The following is a 23,241-nucleotide window of genomic DNA, read 5'->3' on the forward strand; positions in this document are numbered from 1 at the left end:
CACACACGCACACACTACAGCTTCCCTTGATGACTTTAGATGTCTCTGTGTGCGAGACAGGACAGGCACAGAGTGAGTCACTTAGTTTAACCCTTTCAGAGGAACACACACCATTTCAGTACCCCGCTCCGGACCACAAAACCAGTAAATCACTGTCATACAAGCATACAGCGCTATCATTAGGCCTGTTAGACACACACACACACACCACACCCCACCACACCACACCCCACCACACCTCACCTCACCCCACCCATCCCTAGTGGGGGATACGAGCAACAGAACAGTCAGGATCAAAACAGGGCAAGCTGTAACAGTGTAACCACACATCTGTCTATCACACACCCACACCTGTCCATCAGCACGGGAGTATATAGGACTGCTATGATTGGTACTGTATATCCATACTACAGGAGCTCCGTGGTCTGTTCCATGTAAACACTCTGGCTCAACAACAGAGGGGCAACCACAGGGTCCGCGTGTGTGTCCCCGTCCCTTGATCCTGGAACTGATATGTGAGTCAGAGTTGGTCTTTGTCTCATTAGTGAAATAGACAACAGCTCTTTGGGCTATGTTCTAAGTTTCACTATTATACTAACATCTAGCTTCTGCATAGCACGTGTATGAGTCAGTAATGACCAGTCACCTCAGGTTCCTGCTGGATCTCTATCCGCAGATACACTTCCTTCACACACACACACACACACACACACACACACACACACACACACACACACACACACACACACACACACACACACACACACACACACACACACACACACACACACCCTTCTTGATCGCTATCTGAAAAGACACTTCCTTCACAGGAAGCTAAGCCACATTAACTCCAGTGTCCTTCCTCATGCAATCAACTGTAACACAAACAAGTCCTGCTCACACTGACGCATACAGATGTTGACCCAGATATTCAATATGAGGGACCTTCACTGTAACACGCACAGCTGCAGTCCTTATGCCATCTTGAAACACACACACACACACACACACGTAACAGAATTGCTTCCGTCCCTCTCCTTGCCCCAACCTGGGCTTGAACCAGGGACCCTCTGAACACATTGACAACAGCCACTCAACAAAGCGATGTTGCCGATCGCTCCACAAAAGCCGTGGCGCAGCAAGGGGAACAACTACTTCTAGGTCTCAGAGCAACTGACGTCACCGATTGAACACTACTATCGTGCACCGCTAACTAGCTAGCCATTTCACATCGGCTACACACACACACACACACACACCCTCACCTTGTTCGCAGTTCTTGCCCCCGTAGCCCAGAGGACAGTCACAGCTGTAGGTGTTCCACTTGTTGACACACACTCCTCCGTTCTGACACAAATCCTTAATACAGAAGTTCATCTTGGCAGGACAACCTACATGGGTCATGATAGATGTCAATCAGTAGCAGTAAACAAACAACACAGCTAACCTGAGTAAAGAGTACAAAAATATATGTTTCTATTAATTAATTAATTAATAGCCTGGTGAATTAATCAATTAATGAATGGTTGGATGGACGGACGGACGGACAAACAAACGACGAACAACGAGTGAACCAACAAAGGTTGTTACCTGCAGTGGTTCCGTTGTTAGCGATGAAGCTGGCCATGTCGGTGGGTTTGCTGTCGATGCTCAGGTTCCTCATGCAGCCCACAAAGTCTCTGTTCCTCACAGGGAAGTCCTCGGGCAGGTTGGGAACACCACCCAGCAACAGCGGTCCTGTCAGGTCCAATGATCTGCAGGGGAGAGTACAGGAAACTGGGTCAGAATGGAGACAAAATGGCACTTAGAGTTCCTCTAATGGTTCTGGATCCAAAATGGCGCCCCAGCCCCCAATGGATTAGGAGCTAAAGATGCACCAACAAAGTGCCAACTGATGGGTAATGGACTTAGGTGAAAACGAAAGTCACACACTATATTGAACTCCCTTTCTTTCAAATGAATGCAATGACAGGACCAACGTTCCACAACAGAGTGCCTGTGACAGACACCAAAGTTTTCCTCAAAGGTTCTTAAGTTTTCTAAAGGGGACTACAGGGTACTGATGGTGTGAGTAGTATGGTTACCCTGCAAAAGGTTATTTGTCACAGGCCTTGTTGACTGAAAGGACAAAGCCACTGTAACCCAGCTAGCTAGCTTGATTCATTCCTCATCCTGTAACACCACCAACAGCCCAGAAGACTTAGCAGGCAGCAAGGACGCTGGCTAAAGAAGCCACTTGGTTTACACACAAGCCTCTAAACTTAAAAAACATCCAACGCCCAGGGTTTAACGTGAATTATCGTGACGCAACACCAACGCATAACATAAAACATATGATCAATTTGAATACGGCAAAAGGCCAATGTCATATGGTCTAAAAATGCCACGTTAACTCGTGTGGTGTCCCACAAGGTACGTGTTGAACGAGTGTCACACAAAGTATGTGTTGAACGAGTGTCACACAAAGTATGTGTTGAACGAGTGTCACACAATGTATGTGTTGAACGAGTGTCACACAATGTATGTGTTGAACGAGTGTCACACAATGTATGCTATTTTGGGCCGGTCCTTTGTAGCGATTGTTGCCTCTCACTTCAGGAGAAGCAGCTAGGGTGAGGTCTGAGCGACAAATAGGTAAACAGATAGATAGTATGTGCGTGCGTCGTAACTTTCACTCCTCCGTTAAAGACCTAACCTAAAAGCCTGGGTGTCGGCCTCGGAGTCAAACGGAGCCACGTAATTTACTGTAGAACAGCTCCGAGCCTATCATAGTGGAGCGACATGTTCTAAAAGAACGCAGCCTCATTACCCCGTTCCTTTGATGTGTTTTTCTTCTTTTCCTGAATGTGTTCTAGCTCGCTGCCTTGCCTAACGTCCCTAATTTGAAAAGGATCTTGGGTTCAGATACAGAAACAATTAGTTGCAGTAGTAAACGTCTGAAAGACGAAGTAAAGGTTAAGCCATGTTAGGCTGTGTAAGAGGCTACGTCTGAGATAATTCGTCTGACAATTGAGAGCATGTCAATCCTGAGAGATTAAGAGAGAGAAAGGCAAGGTAATGTGGTGTAATGAAGGTGACTGAACATCAGTCCTGCACTTACAACACTGACTCCTATTAGCCTAACACATATTAGTCTCAATGAAGGTAGTGGAATGAACCTGAAGACAGAGGGGGAGGGAGAGAGGGAGACAGAGAGAGAGAAGAGAGGGAGAGAGAAGAAAGAGAGAGAAAGAGAGAGAGAGAGGAGTGAGCGAGCGAGTGAACGAAAAACACAGAGAGACACTCACTTTTTCTGTCCTGTTTGGGTTCCCTGGGCAGCACAGGAGTAATTGCCGATCTGGTTGCCAAAACGAACTGCCATGGCAATGTCACAGTCGTCCACAGCAACCACAGCCACCTTCTCACCTGAGGGTCCATGGGGGATCCCCAGTCGACCAATGTTGGGCTGGAACACAGAGGTCGTAGGTCTGATGATTATTACAGGAATGGTAAAAACAACTAACATCAATAATGGAGGAATGAAGAAGTTGCCCTCCTTTGAAAATATTTTCTTACTCATTCTTTACTGTTTGAAAATAGTTTGCATTCTAAAGATTGCATGAAACTTAAACACTAAAAAGCTATTAGGTTAATTTGGTCATAACGGACACTGATGAGAGCAATTATCCTGCTCAAGGGCTCTGTCCAATGAATGTTGATCTGAGAGAAATTAAGATCAGTTTCGAAAATCTGATTAAACTTGGTTTTAATCGCAGTGTCAAAGCTCAGGCTGAACATTCATTTGCAGCAATATATTTCCTCTAACAATAGGCAAGCAGTGGGCTTGTGTGGAAAGACCAGTATTGTCTCACAGTGTATTTACTCCACAGCCTGGCCTGAGACCACAGATTAGTTGATTATCTGTCTCTCTGTCTCCCTGGAAAACAGTAAAGAGGTACATAGTCTACCCGTACAATAACTCCCGTACAGATCCCAACTCAGATGAACAGTAAAGAACTTGCCCCTACAATAACTAACTAGAGATCACAATGCAGATGACCACAGAGTTTACAGAAGATAGGAAGGGTTTTAATCCTGGGTGCTTAAAGATTGGGCGAAAAGAGAGGAAGAGAATCAGAAGGGGAGAATGCGAGAGGAAGAAAAAGAGATAGAGGGGCCGGCAGAGTGTTTATCACTGACAAATAACATTAAAGTAATAACACAGTGTATGGTAGGGCAGACAGACTGTGGGAGGAAAGAAATACAGAAATAGAGAGGGAGACTATAGTTAGAAAGAAGTGGAAAGAGAAAAAAATGAGAGAAAAACAAGAGAAAGTTGTAAGCGAGACAGAGAAACAGAGAGCGAGCTCCGTTTTGGGTCAGAGCAGTCCCAGGGTGGCACAGTTGCCAGGACACAATATCCTTTAGCAGCACTATCACTACCACTCCTTTAGCCCCACCCCTTTCCACCGCTCTCCACGCCTCTCCACCTTCAAAACACTTTCACATTTTCCACATAAAGACCTATCTAAACAACAGTGCGCTTCTGACCTCGTTACACTCTCTCCCTACGTTACACTCTATCTGTCCCCGTTTCTCTCTCTCTCTCCCTCTCACACACGCACACACACACACATACGCACACAAACACATGCACACAAACAGGGTTTAACAGGGACGGTGTGTGTCTAGCAGTGAGGGTATTTGATCCCTTTCCTGTGAAAGTGTGACAATGGGGAGGATGGGCTGTTGAAAGGCAGGCAGGCGTGGTCCAGCAGCAGCAGCAGCAGCAGCAGGAGCAGACCATTGTGGGATAGCTCTCAGACAACACACCACCAACTGTGTCTGGCCGTTTACAAAGTACAAAAGCTTAATAAAAGGTAATTCGGACAGGCCTGGTCTGAGGATGTAAGTCATTTTAGGTTACTGTTCTTTGCAGTGTAACCTCAATTGAAACCCCAAGATATTCTCTGGCTCATAGAGGGAGAGAGAGAGAGAGCAAGAGATAGAAAATGAGAGAGAGAATGATAGAGAGAGGTAGGAAGTATAGAGTGCGAAAGCTTTGAACTTTTAAGTAGAGGTAGCGAGCCGAGCGGGCGGCGGGCGTTTCCTGAGGTTGAGCCAACTTCTCTTGGTACCACGTACAGCTCAGTACCGCACAATGCCCTGGTCTGCACTCACACTGGGTCAACCTGTAGAGCGTCATAACTCTGGCTGGCCAGGCCTGATTTAAGAGCTGCACTGGGAGCTGGCTGGCTACGCTCTGAAGGCACCACTAGTACTCTATAATAGTTTGATTTACTATAAGAGCTTGAATAGAGAGCTAAGCACCACGGCTCTCTGTCTAATCTCTTTATCAGAGAGCAGAGTGAGGGAAAGTAGTGGCACCATTACTGCCAAATGTGCACATATACACGTGAACACACGAATGCAAGCAAGCAAGCACACACTCACACACACACATGCACGCACACACTTACTGCCAAAGACAAGAAAATAATTGCTTCCTCGCCTTGCCACATAACCATGAGAAAAGATCGGTATTCGATGAGAAACAGTTGTCTGGAAAAATAACACGAGGCCGAGTTACACGCCTGTCATTCCTCCATGTTTCAACACCAAGGAAGATCTGTGCTAAATGAATGAGTGTAAGTGAACGAGAGAAAGGAGGAGCAGTTCTCAGAGTGGATAATGAACATTACCCTCATAGCTGTGTGTAGGTGAAGTGTCTGCTGAATGACCATAGAAGTCTAGTGGATGTTGTAGTAGATGTTGTAGCCAGCACCCCATTGACAGGCCAGGCCAGCAGATCAATGGCTCTCAGGGTGAAGGGTCAATGGTATACAGTACTGGCCTCCTAAGTAGACACTCACACACTCTGGTTATGTTCCAAATGGCACCCTATTTAACACACTACTTTCGACCAATGTAGGGCTCTGGTCAAAAGTAGTGCAGTGCACTACATAGGGAATAGGCTGACACTCTCCGTGTCAGCCTAGTGACACTGTATGATTAATGAGACGAGGGGTGAAGCCACTCCATTGGCACGCAGAGCGGCACATTAACAGTGACGCATGCATGCGCACACACACATGCACACACACACACTCAATGAAACCCCACTCTATACTTGGCTTGGCACACCAGGCCTCTCTTTACGCATTGGCAGCAACACACACTCAGCGGCAGTGGACTGGAAAAGAGTTGGGTGTGTGTATGTGTATGTTTATGCCCAGGGGGACCGGGAGGGCTGTGTTTGGGCAGGTACAATATAATATCCTCTTTACAATTACCTTTAGAACAGAAACACAAATACATAACTGAGCTCAGGTGCATCCGGTTTCCATTGATCATCCTTGAGATGTTTCTACAACTTCACTGGAGTCCACCTGTGGTAAATTCAATTGATTGGACATGATTTGGAAAGGCACACACCTGTCTATATCTATAAAATGGGCAAGGGACACACTCTGGAATGCCACAGAATTCTAAGCAAATCTTGTCTGCTAAATGAATTAGTGTAGCCCACAGCCATATGGCATAGCCAGATCAGGACCTAACATAAGGACAACTCAGAGTATGCTATTCTGTTCTTCTGAAATAGACTACATTTTCCTTATATCATGTTTCTTTAGACATGCCTAAAATAAATCATAGATTTATTGTGAAGGTGTAGGCTATATTAAATGGATTTATTAGACTTTTTAAAATGTAGTTGTTGCAAAGGTCTGCATCAGTGGCTTGTAGGCTATGCGTGGAAGCCAGGAGATGCTAAATGTGTTAATTAAAGGGTAATTTACTGTGAAACCAGCAGTTATTTGCTTGACAATCACCGGGTGTTAAAATGTAATGACCAGCACAGCCCTACTCAGGACGTTATATAATTAAGCAATAAGGCCCGAGGAGGTGTGGTATATGGCCAATATACCACGGCAAACGGTTGTTCTTATGCACAACGCAATGCGGAGTGCCTGGATACAGCCCTTAGCCATGGTATATTGGCCATATACCACAAACCCCAAAGGTGCCTTGTTGCTATTATAAACTGGTTACCAACATAATTAGAGCAGTAAATAAGTAATTTTGCATCATACCAGGGATTTTTCTGGCATTGAAATTCTTCGGTGGGTCGGCTAAGTCCAAACAGTGTAAAAATGTTTTTTATAAAAAAATATGTTTTATAATAAAAGCACTTCTAAAATTCGGCCTCGGCGACGGGCCGACCACGCCCATTGCCACGCTCCCTTGCTACATCCACCACCTAAGCCCCTTTTTAATCCAGAACAAACACTGCATTCCGTGGTATATTTAAGCAGTAAGGCATGAGGGCGTGAGGTATATTGGCCATATACCACAGACCCTGAGGGGCCTCATTGCTATAATAAGAGCAGTAAAAATAAATGTTTTGTCATACCCGTGGTATATGGTCTGATATTCCATAACCGTCAGCCAAAGAGCATTCAGGACGCGAACCACCCAGTTTATAGTTAAGCAATAAGGCCCGAGGAGGTGTGGTATATGGCAAATATACCACAACTAAGGGCTGTTCTTTGCTCGACGCAACGCGGATACAGCCATTAGCCGTGGTAAATTGGTCATATACTGTACTACAAACCCCCAAGGTGCCTTATTGCTATTATGAACTGGTTACCAATGTAATTAGAACAGTAAAAAGTTATGTTTTGTCATACCCGTGATATACCACGGCTTTCAGCCAATCAGTATTCAGGGCTCAAACCACCCAGTTCATAATGTCTACTATACCACGGCTTTCAGCCAATCAGCATCCAGGACCATAACTACCCGGTTTATAATATACAGTACATGTATGGTGAAATCAGAGGTGATATATGTATTGCAGCAGGTGATATACATTATGCAGGTATGCAATTTATAATGAGAACACACCTCCGTTTCTGGCACAGTGCCATTCTCCCCCGGGACCTGGCAGGTGTCGACCTGTACCTGGGTGCCCCCTGGGGTCTCATGGTAACCACAGACATCCCTCTTTCCTGTCTAGTACCCTTAAAGGGGCAATCAGCTGTTGAAACAATAACAAAGCTGCCACCCCGTCACTGATTTGGTAAATAGCTGAAGGTTGAGGCTGGAGAAATGTAACCAATCTCAAATGCAGATTTCCCCTTTAAATGCATGTGATGGTTCTTCACTTCTGAACCACTTTGTTGAGTTAGCCAATGTGAGTGGTGGTGACAGAAGGCTACTGTATTACCACACCAGACTTTCTTCAACAGAAGCTAGTAGTTAGTAAAACCACACAGAGTGGAGGATATGTAGTCAGTCTCACCTTTGTGTTCCCCTATGTCCTCAGCCATGCAGGGCCGGGAATGCAGGTGTTTTATCACTAGAGTGTGTAATTGCATGGTATGTTCTAATCTAGAGAAAAAAGAGAGATAGACCGAGAGAGGAGAGAAAGAAAGATGGAGAGGAACAGATGCAGGTCCAGATGTTGTATATGGGGGTCCACACCGAACGGTGAAGGGTCTGCAGCAGATGTGCTCGAAACTCACTTCACACTCACACACACTAAAATCCCAGGATAGGGGTCCGATATGTGTCTGACGTATTGACGCATGCGCAGGGGCAACTGCTCGGCCTGCGACCGCAAGGCACTACGGAGGGTAGTGCGTACGGCACAGGACATCACTGGGGCCAAGCTTCCTGCCATCCAGGACCTCTATACCAGGCGGTGTCAGAGGAAGGCTATAAAAATTGTCAAAGACTCCAACCACTCTAGTCATAGACTGTTCTCTCTGCTACTGCAGGGCAAGCGGTACCGGAGTGCCAAATCTAGGTCCAAAAGGGCCTTTCAACAGCTTTTACCCCCATGCCATAAGACTCCTGAACAGCTAATCAAATGGCTACCCCCAGCCCCCCCCCCCCCCCCCCCTTTTACGCTGCTGCTAATCTCTGCTTATTATCTATGCATAGTCACTTTAACTCTACCTACATGTACATATTACCTCAATCACCTGGACTAACCGGCACATTGACTCTGTACCGGTACCCCCTGTAGCCTCGCTATTGTTATTTTACTGCTGCTCTTTAACTATTTGTTACATTTATTTCTTATTTTTGTACTTATCTATTTTCTACTTAACACATATTTTTATTAAAACTGCATTGTTGGTTAAGGGATTGTAAGTAAGTATTTCACTGTAATGTCTACACCTGTTGTATTTGGCGCAAATACAATTTGATTTGATTTCAAACATTACCATTTACCCAGCTATCGGCTGGTCACAAGTGTCTCACACTCACACACACACACGCACACACGCACACACACAGAGGAAACTTCCCCAATACAGCTCCAAGACATACATACAGTAGACATTTGCCTAAGTCCTGTGTGAAATAATGTTGCCCTTTATATGGAATGGGGCTTTCAGTGACACTGACTGTTATTCAGCATACCGACAGATAGATCTGTATGTATGGGAGAAATGTATCAAGTTGCACCAGAGTTTTACGCAGAAATGAAGGCCTAGGCCCTATACAGTTTCAGTTTCAACAGAGTTTCTGATCCCCCGACTAAAAGTGGACTTGGCTCACAGACAGGGCCCCTGGGAGTCTCCAGTTTACCCCCTTTCCTTCTCTCTTTCTCCCCCTCTTTCTTTCTCTCGCTCTCTGGGGTGTTGACAATTCTGCCGTTCATCTCCTAGCTCGTCTCTGGGGACGATAGCCTAGCTGGTGCCATAGCAACACACTTGATCCATACGGCGACTGACAAAGAGGAGAAGGTCAGAGAACACAAGCAACAAGTAACACACACAGACAGACAGACGCACACACAAACGCACGCACAAACACACGCACACACACTCTCTCTTCTCACCGCCTCTTTGAGTGTGTGAACCAACTAACTCTCGCTCTGTGTACTTGTTTTCAGCTCTAACACAAGTCAGTACAGGCAAACACTCCATGTTATGGCCTCACGTTTTTTTTTACACTTTAGTCATTTAGCAGACAATCTTATCCATTGCGACTTACAGTTAGTGCATTGATCTTAAGATAAGTAGGTGGGACAACCACATATGTCAGTCATAGTATGTACAATTCCCTCAAAGTAGCTTTCAGCAAAGTCAGTGGTAGTAGAGGGGAAAAGTCAAGTGTGAGTGTTAGTTTGCGAAAGTTTCAAAAAATGTTTTACCACTCAGTGTGCCCTGCAGCACAGTATGTAGGGTATAAGATTACTGACAAAGCTGACAACACAGAAAACACTGCAGTAACTACCCCAAAACAGCCCTAGGACTGAACACTGACTAACTAACATTATATTTTCATCCTTAGACCTATGTCTGTCTGACACACATATGACAACTTTACTACCCGGGAGGGAGGCTAAGGTCAGTGGTGGATGTATCAGATTACAAACAAAAGAGGAAAAACAACTCAGAAAAAAAAAAATCAAACCACTTTATGAGGACTTGTAATACTGCTAATGTCACGACTGGAATCTTTCCAGGAGTACATTTTGAGTCACAAGGCAGTGTTAGGGCCGTGGAGTGGGAGGGTGTGTGTGGTGTCGAGAGTTTGTGTGTGTGTGTGTGTGTATCAGTCTTCCTCCGCTGTGTCACAATGGGGAAACCCTGGACTTCAGATTGGACGGGAACCTCTTCAACATTAGGAAGCTCCAAGCTACCACAAAGCTCAAATCTGAACACGTACGCCGATGATCGCGTTCTTGTGGCACATGCCCCAGAAGCTTTTACAAGCCACCCTCACAGCAGCTGTGAGAGAATACAGCAGAATCGGGCTGTCTGTTAACATCTCAAAAACAGAGGTCCAATGTCAGTGGTCATCTGATCCTCTGCCTGAAATACCCGCGTTCTTCATCTCCGATTCCTCACTTGCCATTGTACCACACTTTAAATATCCTGGAAGCATCCTCTCAGAAGACCGCAACATCGACCAGGATATCCAGAATCGGGTCAAACAGGCCTCATCCTCCTTTGGACGGCTAAGGAAGAGGGTTTTTAACAACCTAAACCTACACACCAAAGTGGCAGTGTGTATCTACACTCCTTTATGGATGTGAAACATTGACAGTCTACAGCCGACACGTAAAAAAACTTTCACATAAAATGCCTACAATGCATTTTGAAAGTGACCTGGCAGGGCCGTGTTCCACACGCAGAGATCCTACAGAGAACCAACTGCAGGAGCATTGAGGCATCCGTCACACACCACCAGCTTAGATGGCTCGGCCATGCCGTCCGGATGCCAGAGGATCGACAGAGAAGACATACGACCATGCCTGTACCAGCATCAACGGGACAGGCCTTTGTGTAACTCTGTCTGTGGCAGATCGTGTGCATCCCGCATCGGATTATACAGTCATCAGCAAACCCACAAGCAGTAGTGGAAGTCATCATCGCATACGATGGACTACCTCAAGTAAGTAAGTGTGTGAGTCAGGCCCACGCTGTAGGAAGTTACTAGTGGAGGAGAGGAAAGGGTGAGCGGGGGTATTTTCATAATGAAGGAAGTCGGGAGCGAAGGCTCTGATTTGACTTGGGTTTCACTGAGGAAATGCAATCACCAATCTCTTGCCCTCGCTTTCTCTGTCTCCCTCTCATTCCAACTTCCAGAATTTTTTGAAAAGCTGTCTCTCCTGCCATCCTTTTCTTTGTGTGCTCCTACGATGGGGGGGAAGGCAAATGTTCAATGTGTGTGTGTGTGTGTGTGTGTGTGTGTGTGTGTGTGTGTGTGCGCGCATGCATGGTGTGTATATGCGTGTGTTTGGTCTGGTATATATGTGTGCCTGTCTTGTCTGAGGTTGGGTGTCCATGTACGTCCCCATGTGTTCTTTGACCATTACCTCACCTACCCTCTGGCACTGTAAACCTAGAGCGGTCAATTATTCATACACGCATGCATGCATGTGCGCACACACACACACACACCCACAACCACACTACTAGAGCTAAACCTAAAATGATCGACACTGACCACACAAATCACTTATCGCAGGCATTTTGCTGATATTGTAGCTTATACTAGAAAAGGTTTGAAATGAAATAAGTTTGCCAATATGCGTGACTGTTAATGGGAAAACTAGTCGTCGTGGGTGAAAGGATAATAAATCAAACTGTGGACGACATTATAAACGTATCTTTCTTTTTATCGTTATCACATCAATTCAGGCAAATTTTTAACACACACACAGATACACACACCCTGGGGATATACAATGGGTAACAATGTTGCTCTCTCTCCCACAGGACATGAGGCGGACGTTCAACCCTATATGTTACCCTGATGCCTTCTCTATAACACACACACACATATATCAGTGTTCTGCTCTTTCTCTGGGCGATGCCAGATGGACAGCAGCATTGTCCTCTGAATATCTTGAGCCGGACAAATGATATGCTGAGGAATAGGAAACCTTCAAATATGGAGTCTATCATACGAATCCCGTGAGCGGTTATTGAAATCTAAAGCTAGTTGGAATATCTGTGAGATTACTATCTTACTACAAAGTCCCCACTATAGGTGTGAAAGGTCACTGTTATACATGTTTTATACAAGCCTAGGAGTATTGAAAGCATCAAACACCTATAAGAATGTCTGGCAGTGAATGCTGTTACACATTAACACGGCTTATGAGTAAGAGAAATGGACAGAGTGAGTAAGGGAGGAAAGGGACAGAGAGGGGGGGGGGGTTAAAAGACAGAGACAGGAGCCAGGTGTTTACAGCACTAATAATAAATCCCTTCGTAGCACCCTCACCCTCCCTAGTTCTATATCTCCGGGCCACGTTCTCCCTCTCTCTCTATCATTGAGTCATGCTACATGAGCTGCGTGGAATCTCTGGCTCCCTCATTGGCAAACAGCAATTGGTCTGGAATAGGACACAGGAATTACATCAGGAGTCTTCAGCCATTTCTTGCACAGGGACCCCCACTCAGGCAAACCGGCAACATAAACGTCCCTTTCTCAGGACCCTGGCTTTCAAAGATAATTTGTAAAAATGCAAATAACTTCACAGATCTTCATTGTAAAGGGTTTAAACATTGTTTCCCATGCTTGTTCAATGAACCATAAACAATTAATGAACATGCACCTGTGGAACAGTCGTTAAGACACTAACAGCTTACAGACGGTAGGCAATTAAGGTCACAGTTATGAAAACTTAGGACACTAAAGAGGCCTTTCTACTGACTCTGAAAAACACCAAAAGAAAGATGCCCAGGGTACCTGCCCATCTGCATGAACGTGCCTTAGGCATGAGGACTGCAGATGTGGCCAGGGCAATACATTGCAATGTCCGTACTGTGAGACTCCTAAGACAGCGCTACAGGGAGACAGGACGGACAGCTGATCGTCCTCACAGTGGCAGATCACGTGTAACAACACCTGCACAGGATCGGTACATCCGAACATCATACAGTACCTGCGGGACAGGTACAGGATGGGAACAACAACTGCCCGAGTTACACCAGGAACGCACAATCCCTCCATCAGTGCTCAGACTGTCCGCAACAGGCTGAGAGAGGCTGGACTCAGGGCTTGTAGGTCTGTAAGGCAGGTCCTCATCAGACATCACCGGCAACAACGTCGCCTATGGGCACAAACCCACCATCGCTGGACCAGACAGGACTGGCAAAAAGTGTTCTTCACTGGTGAGTCGCGGTCTTGTCTCACCAGGGGTGACGATAAAGGATTCGCGTTTATTGTCAAAGGAATGAGAGTTACACCAAGACCTGTACTCTGGAGTGGGATTGATTTGGAGGTGGAGGGTCCGTCATGGTCTGGGGCGGTGTGTCACAGCATCATCGGACTGAGCTTGTTGTCATTGCAGGCAATCTCAATGCTGTGCGTTACAGGGAAGACATCCTCCTCCCTCATGTGGTACCCTTCCTGCAGGCTCATCCTGACATGACACTCCAGCATGACAATGCCACCAGCCATACTGCTCGTTCTGTGTGTGACTTCCTGCAAGACAGGAATGTCAGTGTTCTGCCATGGCCAGCGAAGAGCCCGGATCTCAATCCCATTGAGCATGTCTGGGACCTGTTGGATCGGAGGGTGAGGGATAGGGCCATTCCCCCCAGAAATGTCCGGGAACTTGCATGTGCCTTGGTGGAAGAGTGGGGTAACATCTCTCAGCAAGAACTCGCAAATCTGGTGCAGTCCATGAGGAGGAGATGCACTGCAGTACTTAATGCAGCTGGTGGCCACACCAGATACTGACTGTTACTTTTGATTTTGACCCCCCCTTTGTTCAGGGACACATCATTCCATTTCTGTTAGTCACATGTCTGTGGAACTTGTTTAGTTTATGTCTCAGTTGTTGAATCTTGTTATGTTCACGCAAATATTTACACATGTTAAATTTGCTGAAAATAAACGCAGTTGACAGAGAGAAGACGTTTCATTTTTTGCTGAGTTTATGTTAGCAAACAAAAAAATGTCACGTCTTGTCTTATCATCAAGTGAATAGTAAGGAGAAGTAATCAACATTTTAAAATGAATAGATTTGCCAGCTGCACTTTCTCAAAGCCTATGTCAGATACTCCAGAGAGTGCAATTATCTCCAATGATTGTAAATTGCTCATTATTAGGAGTTGAGAAATAGTTGGAAAGGTACTATCCTCTTTTCTACTGTAGGTATGAAATTCAACATTAATGTATTCTGTTGTTGCTTGCGATATTCATAAAAACATAAAAAATTTAACTGTCCCACTTTGTTGTATATAAAAATCATTTTTGCGGCCCCCCTGCAGTACCGTGGACCCCCGGTTGAACACCCCTGGACTAGAACACAGAGGGAGGGAGGTATGGAGAGAACAAGGGAGTGTGATAGACATAAAGAGACAGACAGAGGGAGAGATTGAGAAACAGAGACCGGGAGAGAGGGAAAGTAAAAGAGGGATAGAGGGAGGGAGAGAGGGATGGGAGGAAGAGGCAGTCATGAATGCAGGTGGAGACTGGCAGATTTATGACTCACTATCTAAACATCTGGGGTTTTCTACTACTGTAACTCACAAGTAGACACACACACACTACGCTTAGCTCATCATGTCCTGGTTTTATGCATACACCGTGCTGGAACCAATACAGCTGGAGAGGTTTGGAAGGTCCACGTTTTAATCCTTCACACAATCCCTTTAATGTAGCCATCTTTAATACATTAATCCCAATGAATCTCTCCTATTAGCAAGTCAATTATCCCAAACTATCCTTATTATCACTCAGAGGAAATCAAATTGATGAGATTAGCTGTTAAAGAGAGAGTACCATCCACACTGACAGAAAGCACCCAACTCCTAATCTTGCCAACATCAATTAGAGTTCTAGCCATTAAGCTTCAGTCCCTCGACATTTGAGTGTCAGCTATCAAGATGCACACATAGCAGAGCGAGAGAGCAATGACGAGGTGTACATACAGTATCTGCACATATGTGACATAGTACGCAATTTTCCGGGACCGCGTTTGGCTTGTGAGAGCTACTGGCTAAAAAGTATACAAAAGCACCAGATAATCTCTTTAATCCTACTGCTCCTATTTGCTCCCTTGTCACACGACCAGCCCTATAAGAGAAAATATGTCAGCGGGGAAAGAGATCCCTCTCTGTGTGTCAGGCCCATTCTGACTGGTGATTGGCTGAAATCGGACACCTCACTTCACAATAAACACCTCCATTTGAACCCGTCCTCTGCTGAGCGCTAAAGCAGGTGCTTGCAGCTCATGGTGCTCAGCGCTCCTGCAAGATTCCCTGTAGGTGTTTGCGAGGCTGCAGCATAGAGAGATGTCGCCGAACACAAACACGCCGGTTTAATGGGTGAGCATTGTGTTTTCAGTGAAGGAAAATGTAGCTACAGTGAAATGAATGGAAATCAAATGGAAACCCACCACAAGAAGTGAAGTAACTCTGTTAAAGAATGGAGTCTGTAAAGCAGGGATCATCAACTAGATTCAGCCGCGGGACAATTTTCAGGGGACGGTCGGGGGGCCGGAACATATTTACAAATAATTTGTAGACTGCAAATTGACCGCAAGAAGCCCAAACAGATATAATGTTTGATTAAAACATAATCATTTTAAACCTTGCTTACATTTGCACACAATCACGTGTCTCTCTATTATGCGTGGGAATTCTTGGGAACAGATATCTTAAATAAAAATCACTTGGAGCTGACTGGTGTTTATCCAGTCTTTTATGTCCCGCCCCGCCCCATCAATTTTGTATTTCTTTTGTAATTTTTTGCCCCCAAATAAACTTGGGGGGGCCAAATAAAACCACCCGCGGGCCGAATCCAGTTGGGGAACCCTGCTGTAAAGACATGCAAACCTGTGAGACACTCAACAACATGTTGGATAACACACTATGGACTAGAACCAAACTAACCATAGAACCACCGCAAGACTAGACCACAAATAAAGCCAGACCAGAGACCAAACTACAGCCAGACTAACCCCAAGACTAGTACTACCACCAGTACTTGCAGTACTAAAACTAACACCAGTACTAGAGCTAAGACACTAGAGGCCATGCTACTGTACCTCCTTGTGTGTCAGCTCCAGCCAGGCAGTATAAAGAGGGACCCCCAGCACCCCACTGGACCCCAGCAGGTGCAGGCTGTCCTGGGTAGACCATGGGAGAGAGAGGGGTGTGTTAGATCCATTAAGATCTGCAACTAGTGTGTGTGTGTGTGTGTGTGTGTGTGTGTGTGTGTGTGTGTGTGTGTGTGTGTGTGTGTGTGTGTGTGTGTGTGTGTGTGTGTGTGTGTGTGTGTGTGTGTGTGTGTGGACTACAGCACCAACAGTGGATCCTCTAGTCTAGTGTAAGTGTGTGTGATTGTCTGTGTCTGCATGACAGGGAGTATGCATGTGTATGCATGTTAGAGAGAAATTGTTTCTGCTCATTTAGATCTCAGTGACTGGATTATTCTGTATGTTCTCGAAATGCTGAGCCGGATGAATAAAAAACTTTATATCAGTTATAACTCCAGGTATATCAGCTAATATACTGAACCACAAATATTATCTCCCTACAAAACCAATGGCTATGGCAGATATGACTCCCATTTTAAAATACAAATTTGAACTCACTCAGAGTTTATGATCATGAGTCCATCTGTGAGCAGTGAACAGAGCCTTCTTAACTGTTCTGAGGTGCTAGCACTGATGACAAATTCTGACTTTGAGCTCTGGAGTAATGAGCGTCAAGACATACCAAAGAATAACAAGCTAGCTTCCTTTAAAACACTCCCCTAAGAGACATAGAGACTGGCTTTAACCTAGAAAACATACATCTAACTCCTGAGACATTTAGGGAGCAGCCCCCCACAGGGGTCTCCACCTGGGTGTTGGAACTCATAACGCCCACCCCAGAGTCCAGTTATCTGTTGGGGGATAAATCTCACTGTGAGTAGATAGATCATCCCCACTACCACACTACCCCTCCATCACCTCTCTGCACTGTTTGCATAGAAATTATCCTTCATAGAGCAGAGACACACAGAGAAACAGAGACACTGTATATCACACTGGCTGTCCTGGATAAAAATGCTTCCTGAATCACAAGCAAATCCCTCTGCCAGAACACTAGCTGCTCTGTTTGGTGGAGCTAGCATGGCTGAATTAATAAGAGAAAACTGGTGGAGGGTGAGAGTGGAGAGAGAGAGCAGGCAAACACTGCGTTGTCCTGTGAGAATGACCCAGCAGGGGGTCCAGTGAGGCTAGACCTGTTTGTGTAGCCTGGTCCCAGATCTGCTAATACTGTGTATAGCCAACTCGCATGGTCACTGCCATGCTACTACTTGGGGTACTAGGACAGTGGTTCCCAACCAGGGGTACTAGGACCCATGAAGGTACTTGGCTTATCCACAGGGGGTACTTGAGAAGACTCATGAGACCATAGACCTACTGGTAAAATGCACATGAGGGGGTACTTCAGGCGATTTACGCCGAAACTTAAGCCTGTTTGTATGCCCCAATAAATACTCAGATCAATGCAGAAACAGAGTGCTCCTTTTTCTTGAAAAAAGGAATTCCATGTGACAGTTGAGTCACGGTAATCTCCTCTTATGCACTCTGGATATTGCATTGGTACTACCCAACTCACTAACAACCATCAGGTCTCTAATGGTCGAGTGCTCACTGCTCTATTGTCTCTCTAATCACTCTGACATCACATCAAACACTTATCATCAAAACAGTGTCATGCTTTTAAAACTCACCTCACTGTGAATGAACAATTTAAACAATGAAGTTCAACAACAGGTTGAAACTGAGTGGAAAACATGTTTGTTGTTTCAAAGCCCAACACAACGAAATGGACAGCGCTTTCTAAGGTGATGATTCATTCAAAACCACCATATACATATTAGAGCTTATGCATATGCATAGGCCTATATATATATATTGCCTACCGCATATTATGCATGGCAGAATTTTTTATTTTTTTTAAATGACCTAGGCGATCCTGTTGGTTCATTGATTGTGCAGAGTTAGCCTACAATTATAGTGAATTTGTAATTGATTTTGAATAGCCTAGTAATAGGGCTTTTTTTTTTACATTATTATAATTAATAGGCTGACACATTACCTTTAGCTACAGAATATCTTACCAACATGTGTTTCCATCTCCTCCGCTCTCTCCTTCATTCCTTTCTCGAGTGTGCAGAGAGAGGGGCTGTCAACAGTTTAATGAAATGTTTCGTTGTGAAAATACGTTACTATTGATGATCCCAAACAGAAGTCACTTTGTTTCCCAAATTAAGCACTGAGTAGCTGCAGGAACAGGTTTGGAGAGCCCATGGCATACAAAATTTGGGCAGAATATCACCTGTCGCGTATCGAGAGGATACAGTGGTTGATGAAATAACAGGTAAAGACTACCTGGCATAATGGAAAAAACAAACCCATTCGCTAAGACATTCTAAGGTTTGTATCATTCACAACTAAAGTTTCCAAATATCTCTAAAACTAGCCTATAGGACCTGTTTGAAATGATTACTTTTATGCTCAATATAGCCACTTCATATTGGCACTCGCTCCCAAATGGTAAAAATATCCTTTCTATTTTATTCAGCTAAATTTGATTATATTCTCCTTTGTATAAAACCATAACTATATATAATAATGGCACGGGACATATAAGCATATCTTGTCTACTAAATGAACAAGCCTACAGCCTATGGCATGCATTAATAAATACCCATATCTATAAAAGCCATGTTATCACCATCTCCATCAGTCAGAGTATGAGTTTTAGGTGAGGGCTTTGATGCAGCAGTGTGATTAGGGCTAGCTATTACAGTGAGCTAGGCCTGTCTGTGTCTGGGAATGTGGCTAATAGAGCACCCTATACTGTAAAGTGTAAATAACATCATGTCCCCTAGACTACTCCATCCAGACCACAACTATTAACAAGTCTGACACTAGGCCCAGACATTGACCCCTTCACAAATAAGCACACAAATAAAGTACAGAGACATACACAAATATGCACAAACACAGACACACAGACTTGTCAACCTCTTGTCCTTATTAAACTTTCATCATTCAACATAGTGCCTAAAGTCATCCATCACAAGACAAAGCCTGCCTGCCTAACTGTCACTGTTTCAACCAGTGGTCTACAACAGAAAAGAAATGAACAGAAATACACCACAGTGATTCAACATACTTCCTTCCCAGACGATCATCCTTCTGAGAGATGACATCACTTCTAGAGGTCGACCGATTAATCGGAATGGCCGATTAATTAGGGCCGATTTCAAGTTTTCATAACAATCGAAAATCGGTATTTTTGGACGCCGATTTGACAGATTTAAAAAAAAAAATTTTACTCCTTTATTTAACTAGGCAAGTCAGTTAAGAACACATTCTTATTTTCAATGACGGCCTAGGAACGGTGGGGTAACTGCCTTGTTCAGGGGCAGAACGACAGACTTTTACCTTGTCAGCTCGGGGATTCAATCTTGCAACCTTACGGTTAACTAGTCCAACGCTCTAACCACCTGCTTTACATTGCACTCCACGAGGTGCCTGCCTGTTACGCGAATGCAGTAAGAAGCCAAGGTATGTTGCTAGCTAGCATGAAACTTATCTTATAAAAAACAATCAATCAATCATAATCACTAGTTAACTACACAAGGTTGATGATATTACTAGCTTATCTAGCCTGTCCTGCGTTGCATATAATCGCTTAGGTACACGTTGCTCCAACAAGTTGCTACATTGCACTCCACGAGGAGACTGCGTGGCAGCCTGACTACCTGTTATGCGAGTGCAGCAAGGAGCCAAGGTACGGTGCTAGCTAGCATTAAACTTATCTTATAAAAAACAATCAATCTTAACATAATCACTAGTTAACTACACTTGGTTGATGATATTACTAGTTTATCTAGCTTGTCCTGCGTTGCATAAAATCGATGCAGTGCCTGTTAATTTCTCATTGAATCACAGCCTACTTCGCCAAACGGGTGATTTAACAAGCGCATTCACGAAGAAAGCACTGTCATTGCACCAATGTACCTAACCGTAAACATCAACTCCGTTCTTAAAATCAATACACAAGTATATATTTTTAAACGTGCATATTTAGCTAATATTGCCTGCTAACATGAATTTCGTTTAACTAGGGAAAATGTGTCACTTCTCATGCAACAGAGTCAGGGTATATGCAGCAGTTTGGGCCGCCTGGCTCGTTGCGAACTGTGAAGACAATTTTTTCCTAACAAAGACAGCCGACTTCGCCAAACGGTGGATGATTTAACAAAAGCGCATTTGCAAAAAAAGCACAATCGTTGCATGACTGTACCTAACCATAAACATCAATGCCTTTCTTAAAATCAATACACAGAAGTATATATTTTTTAAACCTGCATATTTAGCTCAAAGAAATCCAGGTTAGCAGGCAATATTAACCAGGTGAAATTGTGTCACTTCTCTTGCGTCAGGGTATATGCAACAGTTTGGGCCGCCTGGCTCGTTGTGAACTAATTTGCCAGCATTTTATGTAATTATGACATAACATTGAAGGTTGTGCAATGTAACAGGAATATTTAGACTTAGGGATGCCACCCGTTAGATAAAATACAGAACGGTTCCGTATTTCACTGAAAGGAAAAACTTTTTGTTTTCGAGATGATAGTTTCCGGATTCGTATTTCTGTGTGTTTATTATATTATAATTAAGTCTATGATTTGATAGAGCAGTCTGACTGAGCGGTGGTAGGCAGCAGCAGGCTCGTAAGCATTCATTCAAACAGCACTTTAGTGCGTTTTGCCAGCAGCTCTTCGCTGTGCTTCAAGCATTGAGCTGTTTATGACTTCAAGACTATCAACTCCCAAGATTAGGCTGGTGTAACCGATGTGAAATGGCTAGCTAGTTAGCGGGGTGCGCGCTAATAACGTTTCAAACGTCCCTCACTCTGAGACTTGGAGTAGTTGTTCCCCTTGCTCTGCATGGGCAACGCTGCTTCGAGGGTGGCTGTTGTCGATGTGTTCCTGGTTCGAGCCCAGGTAGGAGCGAGGAGAGGGACGGAAGCTATACTGTTTCACTGGCAATACTAAAGTGCCTATAAGAACATCCAATAGTCAAAGGTATATGAAATACAAATCGTATAGAGAGATAATAATTATAATAATAATATTATTATAATAATCCTATAATTCCTATAATAACTACAACCTAAAACTTCTTACCTGGGAATATTGAAGAAGATGTTGAAGATGAAGATGTTAAAAGGAACCACCAGCTTTCATATGTTCTCATGTTCTGAGCAAGGAACTTAAACGTTAGCTTTCTTACATGGCACATATTGCACTTTAACTTTCTTCTCCAACACTTTGTTTTTGCATTATTTAAGCCAAATTGAACATGTTTCATTATTTATTTGAGGCTAAATTGATTTTATTGATGTACTATATTAAGTTAAAATAAGTGTTCATTCAGTATTGTTGTAATTGTCATTATTACAAATAAATTACAAAAATAAAAACCGGACGATTAATCGGTATCGGCTTTTTTGGCCCTCCAATAATCGGTATCGGTGTTGAAAAATCATAATCGGTCGACCTCTAATCACTTCCTGCTTCATAATCATCAAAACCTGAACAGTCCAAGAATATCCCTGTCTTTCTCTCTGTGTGTTTCCTGTTTAGCTCTGTGTGTGCGTGTGTGTGTGTACATCCAAAATAAAGTGGGAATTTCAAAAATGTCTCCTATTGTGTGAAATCTTCAATAGGGATGGCACCCCCGCCCTGCATGAGTCTACCCACCACACACACCACCGTAAATCACCTTGCACAATGCAAGTGTTTCTGTTACCATTGTGGCCCAATGCCCTCATAGCCCATCCCCTTGTGGCCTCTGAACTATGGTTTGGGGAGAAAAAGGAATGGGTGCATGCAGGGGCACCCCTACACCCTCGGTCCCTGACCCCATAACTCAGAGCCGACCGTTAGGGGCTGTTTGGGGTGACTGGGCCTCTCCACTCTGATTTGGACAACCCTTAATCTAATCGGTGCCTTGAGAAGCCTTGAATAAGCCATACAAATATCATAGGCTGTGTCCCAAATGGCATTGCATTCCCTACAAAGTGCACTACGTTTGCCCAAGGCCCATAGAGCTCTGGTCAAAAGTAGTGCACTGTGTATGGAATAGGATGCCACGTGGAATGCAGACATAGAGAATCCCTTTATAAGTTCTCCAAGGCTCTGATGGAGAAAGTGATAGGTCTTCTGAGCTTAGTCTGGCTTTAGATGAAGGCCTAGATCCTATCTGGACTGTCAGGGCCAGGTTTGGCTGTTCTAAATCTGACTGGGGTGAGGTATAACATAAGGTGACAGCGTGCCTGGTTGCTGTAGCCTCTTCCTAGATTTAAGGGATTTCAGCCAATTAGTGGACAGCAAGGTTATTATAGTGTTTTTATATCTATTCATTTTTCGATTTTTCTTTGAAATTCTGATTTGCTAATTTTTATTTGGTTTTAGTCGTATAAAAATATGTATATTTTCTTTTTATATTTGGTTTTAGTATTAGGGATAGAAAGCATGCGTGGGAGGCTAGTTTTTTGTGAAATGTTTTGTGTCACTTCTTGCAACTGGGGGCAGTAATACATAAGGTGATTTGTCAGGTCATAGGTGAGTTTTGGTAGAATTTTTAGGTCAATCTCATCGTGACTTGGATTTATCAAAAGGAATAGCGTACAGACTGGAGCAAAAAAGAAGTTAGGAAACTTTCGCTCGCGTATGTTTACACCAATCCAGAGCTTTTTA

General features: G+C 44.2%; 1 protein-coding gene across 5 annotated transcripts in view; it reads right to left on the minus strand.

Annotated features, from left to right (window-relative positions):
* The window catches only part of LOC115198649 (cadherin EGF LAG seven-pass G-type receptor 1), a 126,932-nt gene that overhangs the window by 30,071 nt on the left and 73,620 nt on the right, over window positions 1–23,241 (minus strand). For 4 of the 5 annotated variants that reach the window (XM_029760757.1, XM_029760760.1, XM_029760758.1 and 1 more), the window contains exons 8-11: window positions 16,514–16,594; window positions 3,288–3,445; window positions 1,591–1,754; window positions 1,266–1,391 (exon numbers count right to left, since the gene is read on the minus strand). In XM_029760757.1, coding sequence (XP_029616617.1) covers window positions 1,266–1,391; window positions 1,591–1,754; window positions 3,288–3,445; window positions 16,514–16,594 — 529 coding nt within the window. The remainder of the gene's footprint in view (window positions 1–1,265; window positions 1,392–1,590; window positions 1,755–3,287; window positions 3,446–16,513; window positions 16,595–23,241) is intronic. The other variant, XM_029760759.1, reaches the window with a different exon arrangement.

This window comes from Salmo trutta, chromosome 8, assembly GCF_901001165.1.
Source record: "Salmo trutta chromosome 8, fSalTru1.1, whole genome shotgun sequence".
Lineage (NCBI taxonomy): Eukaryota > Metazoa > Chordata > Actinopteri > Salmoniformes > Salmonidae > Salmo > Salmo trutta.